Below are 15,043 nucleotides of genomic sequence, written 5' to 3' on the forward strand. Positions count from 1 at the left end.
GCCCAATGATCAGCGAGCCATTGAGATTAAATGGATCTTCAAGAGGAAGATAGACGCTGATAGTAGTGTTACTATCTACAAAGCTAGAAATGTCGCAAAAAGGTTTTTGACAAGTTCAAGGTGTTGACTACGATGAGAGTTTCTCACTCATATATATGCTTAAGTCTGTCCGAATCATGTTAGCAATTGCCACATTTTATGAAATCTGGCAAACGGATAAACAAAACTGCATTCCTTAATGAATTTATTAAAGAAGAGTTGTATATGATGCAACCAGAAGGTTTTGTCAATCCTAAAGGTACTAACAAAATATGCAAGCTCCAGCGATCCATCTATGGACTGGTGCAAGCATCCCGGAGTTGGAATATATGCTTTGATAACTTGATCAAAGCATATAGTTTTATACAGACTTGCGGTGAAGCCTGTATTTACAAGAAAGTGAGTGGGAGCACTACAACATTTCTGATAGGTATATGTGAAAGACATATTGTTGATCGGAGATAATGTAGAATTATTCTGCAAAGCATAAAGGAATGTTTGAACGGAGTTTTTCAAAGAAAGACCTCGGTGAAGCAGCTTACATATTGATCATCAAGATCTATAGAGATAGATCAATACGCTTGATAAGTTTTTTCAATGAGTACATACCTTGACAAGATTTTGAAGTAGTTCAAAATGGAACAGTCAAAAAGGAGTTCTTTCCTGTGTTACAAGGTGTGAAGTTGAGTAAGACTCAAAACCCGACCACGGCAGAAGATAGAGAGAGAATGAAAGTCATTCCCTATGCCTTAGCCATAGGTTCTATAAAGTATGCCATGCTGTGTACCAGACCTATTGTATACCCTGCCTGAGTTTGGCAATGGAGTACAATAATGATCTAGGAGTAGATCACTGGACATTGGTCAAAATTATCCTTAGTAAGGATATGTTTCTCAATTATGGAGGTAACAAAAGGTTCGTCGTAAAGGGTTACGTTGATGCAAGTTTTGACACTGATCCAGATGACTCTAAGTCTCAATCTGGATACATATTGAAAGTGGGAGCAATTAGCTAGAGTAGCTCCATGCAGAGCATTGTTGACATAGAAATTTGCAAAATACTTACAGATCTGAATGTGGCAGACCCGTTGACTAAACTTCTCTCACAAGCAAAACATGATCACACCTCAGTACTCTTTGGGTGTTAATCACATAGCGACGTGAACTAGATTATTGACTCTAGTAAACCCTTTGGGTGTTGGTCACATGTCGATGTGAACTATGGGTGTTAATCACATGGTGATGTGAACTATTGATGTTAAATCACATGGCGATGTGAACTAGATTATTGACTCTAGTGCAAGTGGGAGACTGAAGGAAATATGCCCTAGAGGCAATAATAAAGTTATTATTTATTTCCTTATATCATGATAAATGTTTATTATTCATGCTAGAATTGTATTAACCGGAAACATAATACATGTGTGAATACATAGACAAACAGAGTGTCACTAGTATGCCTCTACTTGACTAGCTCGTTGATCAAAGATGGTTATGTTTCCTAACCATAGACATGAGTTGTCATTTGATTAACGGGATCACATCATTAGGAGAATGATGTGATTGACTTGACCCATTCCGTTAGCATAGCACTTGATCGTTTAGTTTGTTGCTATTGCTTTCTTCATGACTTATACATGTTCCTATGACTATGAGATTATGCAACTCCCGTTTACCGGAGGAACACTTTGTGTGCTACCAAACGTCACAACGTAACTGGGTGATTATAAAGGTGGTTTATAGGTGTCTCCAAAGGTACTTGTTGGGTTGGCGTATTTCGAGATTAGGATTTGTCACTCCGATTGTCGGAGAGGTATCTCTGGGCCCTCTCGGTAATGCACATCACTTAAAGCCTTGCAAGCATTGCAACTAATGAGTTAGTTGCAGGATGATGTATTACGGAATGAGTAAAGAGACTTGCCGGTAACGAGATTGAACTAGGTATTGAGATACCGACGATCGAATCTCGGGCAAGTAACATACCGATGACAAAGGGAACAACGTATGTTGTTATGTGGTCTGACCGATAAAGATCTTCGTAGAATATGTAGGAGCCAATATGGGCATCCAGGTCCCGCTAATGGTTATTGACCAGAGAGGTGTCTCGGTCCTGTCTACATAGTTCTCGAACCCGTAGGGTCCGCACGCTTAACGTTCGTTGACGATATAGTACTATATGAGTTATGTATGTTGATGACCGAATGTTGTTCGGAGTCCGGGATGAGATCACGGACATGACGAGGAACTCCGGTATAGTCCGGAGATAAAGTTTGATATATGGGATAGTAGTGTTTGATCTCCGGAAGGGTTCCGGAATTCACTGGAAGGGGTTCCGGATGTTTCCCGAAATGTTTGGGCACGAGAACACTTTATCTGGGCCAAAGGGAAAAGCCCACGAGGCTTTTGGAAAGTGCAAAAGGAAGTTTTTCGGAGACCAGAGGCTAGACGCCAGGAACCCTGGCGTATAGGGGGTAGACACCAGGAACCCTGGCGTCTAGCCCTGGAGTCCGAGAAGGACTCTTACCTTTCGGGTGAAACCGACTTTGAGGAGGCTTTTACTCCAAGTTTCGACCCCAGGGCTCAATATATAAATAGAGGGGTAGGGCTAGCACCAAAGACACATCAAGAAACACCAAGCCGTGTGCCGGCAACCCCGTCCCCTCTACTTTATCCTCCGTCATAGTTTTCGTAGTGCTTAGGCGAAGCCCTGCGGAGATTGTTCTTCACCAACACCGTCACCACGCCGTCGTGCTGCCGGAACTCATCTACTACTTCGCCCCTCTTGCTAGATCGAGAAGGCGAGGACGTCACCGAGCCGAACGTGTGCAGAACTCGGAGGTGCCGTACTTTCGGTTCTTGGATCGCTTGGATGTGAAGACGTACGACTACATCAACTGCGTTGATATAACGCTTCCGCGAACGGTCTACGAGGGTATGTAGACACCACTCTCCCCTCTCATTGCTATGCATCACCATGATCTTGCATGTGCGTAGGAATTTTTTGAAATTACTATGTTCCCCAACACAAGACCCATCTGTTAGCTTCGTATAATGATCGTTTAGTTTTATTGCTATTGCTTTCTTCATGACTTATACATGTTCCTATGACTATGAGATTATGCAACTCCCGAATACCGGAGGAACACCTTGTGTGCTATTAAATGTCACAACGTAACTGGGTGATTATAAAGATGCTCTAGAGGTGTCTCCGATGGTGTTTGTTGAATTGGCATAGATCAAGATTAGGATTTGTCACTTCATGTATCAGAGAGGTATCTCTGGGCCCTCTCGGTAATGCACATCACTATGAGCCTTGCAAGCAATGTAACTAATGAGTTAGTTATGGGATGATGCATTACGGAACGAGTAAAGAGACTTGCCTATAACGAGATTGAACTAGGTATGATAATACCGACGATCGAAGCTCGGGCAAGTAACATACCGATGACAAAGGGAATAACGTATGTTGTTATGCGGTTTGACCGATAAAGATCTCCGTAGAATATGTAGTAGCGAATATGAGCATCCAGGTTCCGCTATTGGTAATTGACTAGAGATGTGTCTCGGTCATGTCTACATAGTTCTCGAACCCATAGGGTCCACACGCTTAACATTCGATGACGATTTGTATTATGACTTATGTGATTTGATGACCGAAGTTTGCTCGGAGTCCCGGATGAGATAACGGACATGATGAGGAGTCTCGAAATGGACGAGAGGTAAATATCGATATGTTGGAACGTTATATTCGGACACCGGAATGGTTCCGAAGTGTTTCGGGTATTTTCCAGAGTATCGGGAGGTTACTGGAACCCCCCGAGGAAGTAGTGGGCCTTAATGGGCTTTAGGGGAAAGGAGAGAAGGGCCTCAAGGGGTGGCCGCGCCCCCCCATGGCTGGTCCGAATTGGACTAGGAGGGGACGGCGCTCCCCTCTTTCCTTGTCCCCTTTTCCTCCTTCCCTCCTCCTAGTTGGAATACGAAAAGGGAGGGGGCGAATCCTACTTGGACCGGGAGTCCAAGTAGGACTCCCCCCTTTGGCGCCCCCCCCCTTGGGCCGGCCTCGTCTTCCCCCCTCCTTTATATATGTGGGAGGGGGCACCCCAAAGGCACACCAAGTCTTCTCTTAGCCGCGTGTGGTGCCCCCCTCCACAGTTACACACCTCGGTCATATCGTTTTAGTGCTTAGGGGAAGCCCTGCGCCGGTAACTTCATCATCACCGTCAACACGCCGTCGTGCTGACGGAACTCTCCCTCATCCTCAACTCGATCAAGAGCTCGAGGGACGTCATCGTGCTAAACATGTGCTGAACATGGAGGTGCCATACGTTCGGCGCTAGGATCGGCTGGATCATGAAGATGTTCGACTACATCAACCGCGTTACTAAATGCTTCCGCTTTCGGTCTACGAGGGTACGTAGACACACTCTCGCCTCTCGTTGCTATGCATCTCCTAGATAGATCTTGCATGATCGTAGGAATTTTTTTTGAAATACTGCGTTTCCCAACACTACTTTTCCTTAATGTTGCTGGCATACGAGGACGCGTTGGCCACCGACTCGTCGATCTCTGCGCAACCGTCTTCTTTCTCTACCGGCAAGGCGCAGTTACGCGCGCATTGAAGGTGAATGGCGCGGTCACAGGCATGGGTGGCGCGGTCTGACGCGACGTCGTCGATAGCAACGATGATGCCCGTACCGCCTGCACCCTGTTGTGTCGGCCTGGAGCAACTCGCCACTCCTCCGTGAGCTGGCATGGGGTAGCGAGTTGCTAAACCACGCGTTGGTCTGGGACGACAACTTACCTCGCCGGGCTAGGCGAGGGAGGTGGAGCAGTTAGCTGCCTCGCTCGTATCCGGCCGGCTCGGTTGGCCATCCAGTCCGCTTTTATGCTGAGAACTTCTCTTCCTGCTCATTGGATGCCATCGGAAGGGTGAAGAAAATGATGGAAGGAGGAGATGGGGAGCAGCGTAGTGGTGTGATTCTTGCCCCCGTGTCTGACCTTGTATAAATAGAGGGTGGACGGGAGGAGCTTGCACGACGTTACATTTAATGTCGGCCTGCTCCTGAACGGACGTGTGCCCGGAGTAGGTTTCTCGGCTTTCACATGGGTTTAATGGAGACGTTAGAATGTTGCGAGGAGGCATCTTCAGCCAGGCATGCAGCGGGTGGCACCCTCGGGCGGCACGCCTATTCAATGATGGAGGTACTGAGAGGTCTCGTACACCCTGAGTCGTCTTCAATGTGGAGCGGGGCGCTCTATAGCAGCATGAATGCGGGCACCTGGCAATGGACGGGAAGTGCGCAGGAGAGAGAAGGGGTTTTGGGTGGGCCAGGACGGTCAGAAGCCGACATGGCAGCGGTACCGACTCCCGCAAAGCTCCCCATACTTGTTTTCGGTTTGCAGGAGAAATTAAGTCCGAACCGTGTCGCGGATCAAAATAGGCCCCGCGTTGGATGGCTTCGCGGGCCGGACCGGTGGTGAGATTTTGTGCTAGTGCTGAGTGGATTTTGGGCAAAGACCCAATTGATCGATCCATTACTTTCATGTTTTAATTCCACCACAAGAAAATAGGCTGACATATGGGATATGCAATACCCATTAGTATCTTTATGTTGTCATACTTATCAATAGCGGAAGCATGGCTAGACTTGAGCTATCACTACTATCTAGCACTATAAACGAGATTACAATTTCTTGTAGTTTGCATTAATCATCTGAGATCCATTTACTTAGGAATATTGTAGCAAAGACGTAAATCTTTGGTGGGTTATAAAAAGAAACAAGATTTTATCTAGTGCGATGTATATGTGTGAAACTTTAACTTAACGTAATGTTTTGGGGAGAAATATTTACTTTACCTGACTACGTACTATTTATTGAATATTGGCTATGTGGCTGTTTAGTTCTCACGAAAAACTCATCATCTGTATCTGGTCCGCTACTTATTTGTGTCAACATTGTCTATGCTTTTGTTTACTTTACATATTCATTATATATTGATTTCAATACAAAGCAGTACTCCCTCCGTCCCCATAATGTAAGAAGTTTCTTGACATTGGTGTAGTGTCAAAAAAGTCATACATCTCTCCTGGCTAAATTTGCAGTATTCTAGCATGACATGCGACAATGTCTTTGCATTAGCTCAATTGGATTAGCAGGGTTGATGTATGGAGGCATGGGAGACTGGACAGACGTGGGTTCTGGCTTTCGTCTATGGCCCTATAACAAGTTGTTGAGATAAGCTACCTCCGTGAAGTTACTACCAAACCATGCTATACATTCCTCTGTTCGTGCTGCTGATGCGACTTTCGACAAACGGAACACTTGAGGCACCTAAGGGAGTGTGAACATGTGAACCTTGGAGCGTAATTAAGTTGTACGTAGTGAACTTTCTTCGGCTATGGCAAACAACGTTCGTTGATGGATCGTACGTGAAGAAATTTACTCCCCGCACATCCTTGATTTTTCTACGACTATAAAGTATGTTAGACCCCACAATACGGATTATCATTTTACCAAATTTAATGATATTAAGCAGAATATCCATAAATTATGGCGGACCCACGGTGTCCTGGAAGTAGGCTGTGAATTGGATTTTCTCTCAATGATGATAGACTTGGCAGCCTCACTGCTGCTAGTACAACTCCTCGTGAATGTTTTAAATAGCAGGCCATGGAAAATAGCGGTGAGCCTTCAAATCAACTATAGCGGACTAAAACGGGCTATTTATGAAGGCGATCATTTAGCGGCACCCTGCTGAAAAGGTTATAGTGGGCTATAGCAGTGCTATAGCCGGCTATTTAAAACTATCTATAAACTTCTCGGAGCTCATCTTGAAGACCACACCGTCCGAGCCATCCATCTCTGCATCACGGGTTAATATATACCGCAGTTCGGTAGAATTTATAGAGACCTACTTGCCCAGGATTAGGAAAGAAACTAAGGGAGAGTGAGACATACTCACATATGTATCAATATTCTTGACTAAACTACCAACAGTTAAAGTCGCTTTAGTAATGTCATTGATGCAAATAGACCACTATCTTATGCTGTGCGCGCAGCAAGGATATGACTTGGACGGGGAGGCGTCGAGAAGAAACGTGCAGCACACATCACCATTGGAGCAACAATTGCAGAGTAACACCGCTCATGCTTCCGACCATCAAGTGGTTTCTTTGGAAGAGGCAGCTCTGTTTTGCAAATTTCATGTGTTCTGGAAATGTGTGTTCCTCAGTTGCAAGTAGAGCACACCTCCATGTGGTTTTGAAACTTGTCGCAGAAGACGGGTTGGTCATACTACAACGAGAATTCAGAAGCATGAAGAACACATCAAGCCTAATTAATCAGTTTGCATTGTTTTCTAGCGCCTAATTTTTCTCCTCCACTAGGAAAAACCTCTGAAAGCTAAAGTAGTACTTTGGCACGATGAAGAGATAAACAGTCTGACACATATCATCAGGTGTGTTTAGTCAATTTTTAACATGCTCCCTCTTACCCCCTCTTTTTACACGTGACGTAAGAAGGTAAGAGCTAATCTGATCACTGATTAATGAGATCAATGGCTTAGATCTATTATATACTCTTACCTCTCGTGTGAAAAGAGGGGGTAAGAGGGAGCATGTTAAAACTGCTCGGTGTGTTTATGTAAGGGGATAATTCATGCCACGTGTATGCAGGCTGTGGCTCTGTATCAACATGCTCTATGCATGACCATTCGGCATCATCTGGGTATTATTTAACATAACACAAATAAAAGACAAAACTAGGCAGAATATGCAAAGCGAGGGCAGGTCCGCTGTTGCCCATGGCCCCGATGGACGAGCCTGACATAGTTACAACGGCAGGAGTGTAACGTGCCTGGTTGCGGTTGTGGCCGGAGATGCTCGCCGGAACACCTCCCTCTTCTCTCTTTCTCTCGTTCTCTCACTCTCTGAATCTCAAGCGAAGAAAAACAGAGACAGGTAGTTTTTGTGCAGCGCAAGTTCTGCTGCTTTTCGGTTTCTTTGATCCCTTTATTCAGCGATCCTAGTGGTGCCGTAATGCTCGCAACAAACTCCATCGTGCCCGCGCCATCCCACGGGCGAAGTCGTGCAGCTGGCCTACTCCCTATCCGCACGGAGCACACAACGAGACGTGCCCTCATGCGCTAACTGAAAAACGGAAAAGACTGAAAAAGTCTGAATGTTTCTGAAACTACTGAAGAAACCTGAAGAAAACTAACACCTAGCATTATTTTCGCGCAGCCGAAATACCCAACAATCTCCCCCTAATTCAGGTGCGCCCCATGATGTCGAGGATGCTGATCTTCTTGCACAGCTCCTGGAAACGAGTCCGCCCAAGTGCCTTGGTCAAGATGTCGGCCTTCTGATCGCTAGATCGGACGAACTCGACCACCACAGTACCCTTCTCGATATGATCACGAATGAAGTGGTATCTGAGGTCGATGTGTTTGCTCCTGTCGTGCAGAACAGGGTCCTTCCCAAACGAGATAGCTGATTTGTTGTAATGAAAATTTTAACTGCCTTTGTACCTTGGTTCAGCAGTTCTCCAAGCATGCGCGCCAGCCAAATCCCTTGGCAGGCCGCGGTTGAACCAGCAATGTATTCTGCCTCGCAAGAGGAGAGCGCCACCACTCTTTGTTTCTGTGATTGCCAACTGATTGGACTGCCACCGAGGAAGAAGATTGCTCCAGAAGTGCTCTTCCTGTCATCCAGATCGCCGGCCATGTTAGAGTCGCTGAAACCCTCGAGCTCTAGGCGATCACCGCGGCGATAGGTGCAGCCGACAGTGAGCGTCCCAGCGATGTACCGGAGGATGTGCTTCACGGTGGCGAAATGCTCTGAAGTCGGCGCCTCCATGAAACGGCTTGTGAGGCCAACTGCATAGGTTATGTCAGGGCGTGTGTGTACCAGGTACCGAAGGCTACCGATGATGCTCCTGTAGAGCGTGGCATCGGCGAGTGGCGCTGAGCTCGCCTTGCTCAACTTGCAGTTTGGTTCAAGCGGCACATGGCCCTTGCAACCGGCCATGCCCGCCTTGTCCAGCAGCTTCTCAGCGTAAGACGCCTGGTTGATAGTGATGCCGAGCGTGCTCTGGTGCACCTCGAGGCCGAGGTAGTATTTCAACAGTCCGAGGTCACTCATCTCGAACAGGTGCTTCATTTCTTCCTTGAAACGACGCAACTCCTGTAGGTTTGCTCCGGTGATGACCAAATCATCCACATAGACACCGACGAGCAGCTGAGATGCTCCGGTGCCGCGCATGTACACAGCATGCTCAGTCCTGCTGCGAGTGAAGCCCAGTGATGCGAGGCTGCTGTCCAGTTTGGAGTTCCATGCGCGCGGAGCTTGCAGGAGACCATAGAGCGCCTTCTCTAGCTTGTACACCTTCTCCTCCTCGCCTCGCCGTGCAAAACCAGGGGGCTGCGCCACATACACCACCTCTTCAAGAGTGCTATTCAGGAAAGCCGATTTCACGTCCACATGGTGCACTTCCCATCCTCGGTGTGCGGCAATGGCCAGGAGTACGTGCACGGACTCCAGGCGTGCAACCGGCGCGAAAACCTCTTCAAAATCCATGCCGGGCCGCTGGACGTACCCTTTCGCCACCAGTCTGGCCTTGTGCTTGACGACGGTGCCGGCGGCGTCCTTCTTCAGCTTAAACACCCATTTTAAACCAATGGGCTTCTCTCCGGGAGGAAGATCCACGAGCGTCCAGGTATTGTTGTCGTGAATCGCCTGCAGCTCATCCATCATGGCGCCCGCCACTGCCCATGTGGAGCCTCCTCGGCGAAGTTTTCGGGCTCTTCACCGGCCATGAGGTGCAGCACCTCCTCATCGCGGTCCTCGTCATGTTGCAGTGGCACCCCCCCACGCGTACCAAGGATCTCATCCATCATCCGGTAGCGGTGCGGTGCGTCTGGGTCGTCATCGTTGTCAAAGAGGTCAGGGCGCTCCGCCGGCGGCGACACGAACACCGGGCCACCATTCGGAGTAGCAGGAGTCCCACCAGTGTCGCCCGCCATGGTGGCCGGAGAAGGAGTCCTCGAGCCTCCTCCATATGCGCTGGTCGTGTCCGTGTCAGCCAATCCTGGGGACGCGACTCGCATGCCCGACGCCCCAATCGTGTCCACCGGCGCGCTGTCGCTGGCCCGCTCGTACAAAGGGTAGTGCACAACGAAAGAGCCAGCCGACGCGCCTGCAGGCTCTTTGCTCCAGTCCCAGCTCGCCTCCTCGTCGAAGACGATGTCGCGGCTCACGTGGACGCGCTTCGACACAGGGTCGTAAACGCGGTACGCCTTGCTGCCCTGTTCATACCCGATGAACACCATGGGAGTGCTTCGGTCCTCCAGCTTCTTCAGATGAGGCCGTGTTGTTTTGACGTGAGCAATGCATCCAAATACACAAAGGAAATGCACGTCTGGTTTCCTACGGAACCAGGCCTCGAAAGGTGTCATGCCGTCGACGCTGCGGGTGAAGCTGCGGTTCAGCACGAACACCGCCGTGGTCACCGCCTACCCCCAGAAGAACGCCGGCATGTCCTTGGCCTTCATCATGCTCCGAGCCATCGCCACCACCGTCTGGTTGCGACGCTCCACCACACCATTCTGTTGTGGTGTGTAGGGCACCGTCAGGTGGCGCTGGACGCCGTGGTCGGCGAAGTGCGCGGCGACAGCGTTGGACGTGAACTCGCCGCCGCGATCGGTGCGCAGCGTGCGCAGCTTGCGGCCTGCCTCCCCCTCAGCGCTAGCTTGGAAGCGCTTCAGAGCAGCCGCTGTCTCATCCTTCGAGGTGAGGAGGACCAGCCACATGTAGCGGCTGCAGTCATCGACCAGCAGGAGAAAATGACGCCGGCCGCTGGGAGTCGCCGGTGCGATGGGACCGCACAGGTCACCATGTACTAGCTCGAGCTGCTTCTCAGTTCTGTACTTGGCCTTCTGGGGGAACGGGATGCGCCGCTGCTTGCCGGGAAGGCACGCTTCGCAGAGCTCGCCGGTGTGCTCTATGAGAGGAAGGCCACGAACTAGTCCGCCGCGCGCCATCCGTTGGATCGCCTCGAAGTGCAGGTGACCCAGGCGGCCATGCCACTTCTAGGCCTCGCCGTCATGACGCAGCGACATACACGCAGGAGGTACAGGGGTCATGTTCAATTTATACAAGCGATTAGACGCACGGTGTACCTTTACCAGGAGCTTCTGGCGTGGATCGAAGATCGTCATGTTCCCGCCGCGGAGACGGATGTCGCAGCCGAGCTCGTCCAGCTGCCCCAGGCTCACCACGCTGCTCTTCAGGCGTGGGATGTAGTAGACGTCAATGAGGACGCGCTGCACGCCGCCATCCACCTTGAACGCGATCGTCCCGCGTCCTCGAATCTGCACCACCGAGCCGTCGCCGAAACGCACAGTGCCGGTGACGCTCTCATCCAGCTCGGCGAAGATGCTGCGATCCCCGGTCATATGGTTCGAGGCACGCGTGTCCAGGAACCAAGTGGTCTCCCGCGACGCGTCGACGGCGCCGGGAGTGATCTCCGCCTGCTGCTCGTTAAGGAAGACGGGGAGCGAGGCCCTTGCCTCCCCCGTGGCCAAGGCCACTGCCATGGCGGTGGAGACGGGGCCTGGTGTAGGAGAGTCGAGGCCCGCTGCCGTGACCGCAGAGGCCTCTGCCATGGTCATCCCCACCATCTCCATCAGGAGGAACGCCAGGTCCGCGTCCTTGTCCGCCTGCACCAGGTGAGCTTCCTCGCGCTTCTTCTTCCTGTAGTCACGGGCCCAGTGCCCTTTGATGCCGCAGTAGCGGCACGTGTCCTTGTCTCCGCCGCTCTTCTCGACGTTGTCAGCACCGCGGCCGCCGCCGCGGCGTCCACCGCGGCCACGCCCGCCACCGCGTCGGTTGTTTCCTCGCCCACCGAAGGACGATCCACCGTCCCCCTGAGTCGAGCGCTTTCGTGCGTCCCACACCTCGGTGAGAAGCAGGCGGCCGCCGGATTGAGACTCGGCGGCGTTTTCGCTGATCCGATCTTGCACGACGCGGAGGCGACCAGTGACCTCGTCCAGGGATAGGGTGCTCACGTCGAGGAGAGTCTCGATTGCGATGGCGACCTGCGCATACTGTTGAGGGACAACGCGCAGGAACTTGGCAACCATGCTGGACTCCTGGACGTTATCGCCGAGGGAGCGCAGGTTCGCGGCGAGGGTGGAGATGCGCATCGAGAAGTCGTTGATCGTCTCCCTAGAGCGGAACGAGATGCTCTCGAACTCGCGCCGCAGTCGCTGTGCGTTTGCCTCTCGCACCCGAGAGGCTCCCATGCGCTGGGACGCGATCGCCTCCCACGCCTCCTTGGCGTTGGCCTTGGCACCGATCGGACTCACCATGTCCTGCGGGAGGCCGCGCAAGATCGCGGCCATGGCCTTGCGCTCGTCACGAAAAGGTGCATCGCTGGTTTCCACGGCAGCCCACCAGCCCTCGGCCTGCAGGTTTACCTTCATGAGCAGAGCCCATTCTGCATAGTTGGTGCGCATCAACGTAGGGTAGACTCCGGCGGAGCTCGTCTCCCGGATCACCTGCTGGTGCACCACCATCTCGCCGGTGCAGCGAGTCCTGCTCCTGCCCCGGGCTGGCGACACTGCTCTCCTGCGCGGAGGAGTCTCCGAGCCCTGCCGGGCGTTCGATCCGTCGCCACCGGACGACATGATCCCGAAGATGACCTGGCTCTGATGCCAAGTGTGGCCGGAGATGCTCGCCGGAACACCTCCCTCTTCTCTCGTTCTCTCGTTCTCTCACTCTGTGAATCTCAAGCGAAGAAGAACAGAGACAGGTAGTTTTTGTGCAGCGCAAGTTCTGCTGCTTTTCGGTTTCTTTGATCCCTTTATTCAGCGATCCTAGTGGTGCCTTAATGCTCGCAACAAACTCCATCGTGCCCGCGCCATCCCACGGGCGAAGTCGTGCAGCTGGCCTACTCCCTATCCGCACGGAGCACACAACGAGACGTGCCCTCATGCGCTAACTGAAAAACGGAAAAGACTGAAAAAGTCTGAATGTTTCTGAAACTACTGAAGAAACCTGAAGAAAACTAACACCTAGTATTATTTTCGCACAGCTGAAATACCCAACAGTGGTGGATCTAGAAGGAGGAGGAAGGGGAACGGGAGCAGGTAGAAGGAGGAAGAAAGGGGATCGATAGATAGGAGGAGTTTCAGGAGATCAGCTCCCGTTCAAGTCGTATTACATTTCATAACCCCACACACACACACCACTCGCTAGCCTATAAAGGCCGCCTCGCCGCGCTGGCTGTTCTGGACCAATCACCGTCTTGTGTCGCGTCACCACCTGCTGAGCTGGCCTCTTCATGGGTCGTCCTGGCTGACCATGGGGTCAACCCGCTCCTAGGGCCTGTCGGTCAGGTGTTGGGGTGGTGCAGTCCTAACAAGGAGGGAGATGTTCGTTTGTGTTAAGGATTAATTAAATCCTAATAATCAATGCTTAGGTCGGTTGTTTAATTTAGCAACCGCCAGTTACCGACTTTGTAATTACCGCCTCTGTACATGGGTATAAATACCCTATTCTTCAGTCAATGCAATCACTATTCAATCATTTGTTCCCATCTCTCGTTTTATTTTTACACGTTATCAGTGTTAAGAAATAAAACATGTAATCAATTATATGGAAGGGATGCCTCTCAGAAGGTGTCTGTTGGGGAAGAGGTGTCTCCTCAACACACCCCTTCAGCCTGTATATGAGTGGGTCTCACACATTGCAATAGACTAAGAGAATCATTTGTGTCTCTTCTTTGTCTCCTTTACTTTGATATTACAACACGTTATCAGCACGTAGTCTCTGCCTAGAGAGTAATTCGGCCAAGAAAACATCGGTTACACGCAATGGAGAAGCGCACTTCCGTGCGAGACAAAGCAGTGACCATCACGAAGATGAGGCACGAGATCCAGATGGCCATCGCGGCGGCAGCAACAGCACGCGATGTAACAGTTGGCTGCGCAGGCACATGCAGCGGCAGCACCATGGAGCATGCATGCATCCGTGTACAAGAGATTAATCATAGAGTGTTAATTTCGTTTGTCTTCTTGTGATTAAGAAACATGGAGTAAGAAGAATCTGATCAATTGTCTTTTCCTGCGAGAATTGCCTCACCAAATCGTCCAAGAAGAGGCCGGCCCGAGAGCATTTGGCGCAGTCGGAAAATCGATTGCCTTGGCAACATGAACAGCACGAGCAAGTCATTCGTTGACATGCATGGATAGATGCACTGTTCAGGACAAAAACCGATCTAGACATTGTCTACTTCATTTTGCCTTCTCATGATCAATAAATGATCTATATCAATCGACTCTGTTTCCTGTACGTACATGCAGATTTCTTCTTCCGAGCGCATGCACGGGAAGAAGTGGATGGATCGAACACCAAAGAGAAAGAGGGAGAACTCGAAATGAGCGCTGTTCTTGGGAAAGTACTAGGAGTTCTAGTCCTCGACGACGACTCTAAGCGGTGAGATTTCATCCTTGATTCCGCGGGGCGCTTCTACATTACGGAGGCAGTGCCCAACATGCGCAGCGGCCTCGACCCCATTGCTGGTGTTTCCAGCGACGGCGGTCCAAAAGATTGGCGGCGCGGCATGCTTCTCCAGCCCAGGGACGTTGGTAGACCAGGGAACCATCCCCTAGGGTACCGACACACTCCAGCGCGTGAGCGTGCAGCCATGCCGCGCGGCAGCACGCAGCCGTCAAAGCTTGGTGGAGGCGGCGTCCCAGGTGTGCACGCGGCCGCAACCCCGGCGGGTGATGTCCAGTCGGACTGGGCGCGATGGTGACTAGAATGTGGTCCCGGCGAATAGCATGGCCTGGCACCGGCGGCGAAGGCTCTCGGCTCCCGTCTCCGAGAGGCGCTGCCGCCAATGGCGGTAGCGGCCACCGGCCCTATGTGCGGGACTGTCTGGTCCTTGGCCTAGAGGCGGCGTAGGCGTCGCGTGAATCTCGACCGGCGACGACCGGCGAC

At 51.1% G+C, this 15,043-nt stretch overlaps 1 protein-coding gene across 1 annotated transcript; it reads right to left on the reverse strand.

The window, feature by feature from the left end:
• Positions 1-11,127: 11,127 nt before the first annotated feature.
• On the reverse strand, positions 11,128-12,726 carry LOC147958504 (uncharacterized). The gene has a single exon (XM_087532168.1). It carries the CDS (start codon positions 12,724-12,726, stop codon positions 11,128-11,130), a length of 1,599 nt encoding a protein of 532 aa, XP_087388294.1.
• Positions 12,727-15,043: the final 2,317 nt, after the last annotated feature.

This window comes from Triticum urartu, chromosome 7A (assembly GCF_056163025.1).
Source record: "Triticum urartu cultivar PI428250 chromosome 7A, HENAU_Tu73, whole genome shotgun sequence".
In the NCBI taxonomy this organism is placed as follows: Eukaryota; Viridiplantae; Streptophyta; class Magnoliopsida; order Poales; family Poaceae; genus Triticum; species Triticum urartu.

Coding starts and splice junctions, on each gene's coding strand:
- LOC147958504 (XM_087532168.1), bottom strand. CDS start 12,726: ATGTCGTCCGGTGGCGACGGATCGAACGCCCGGCAGGGCTCGGAGACT.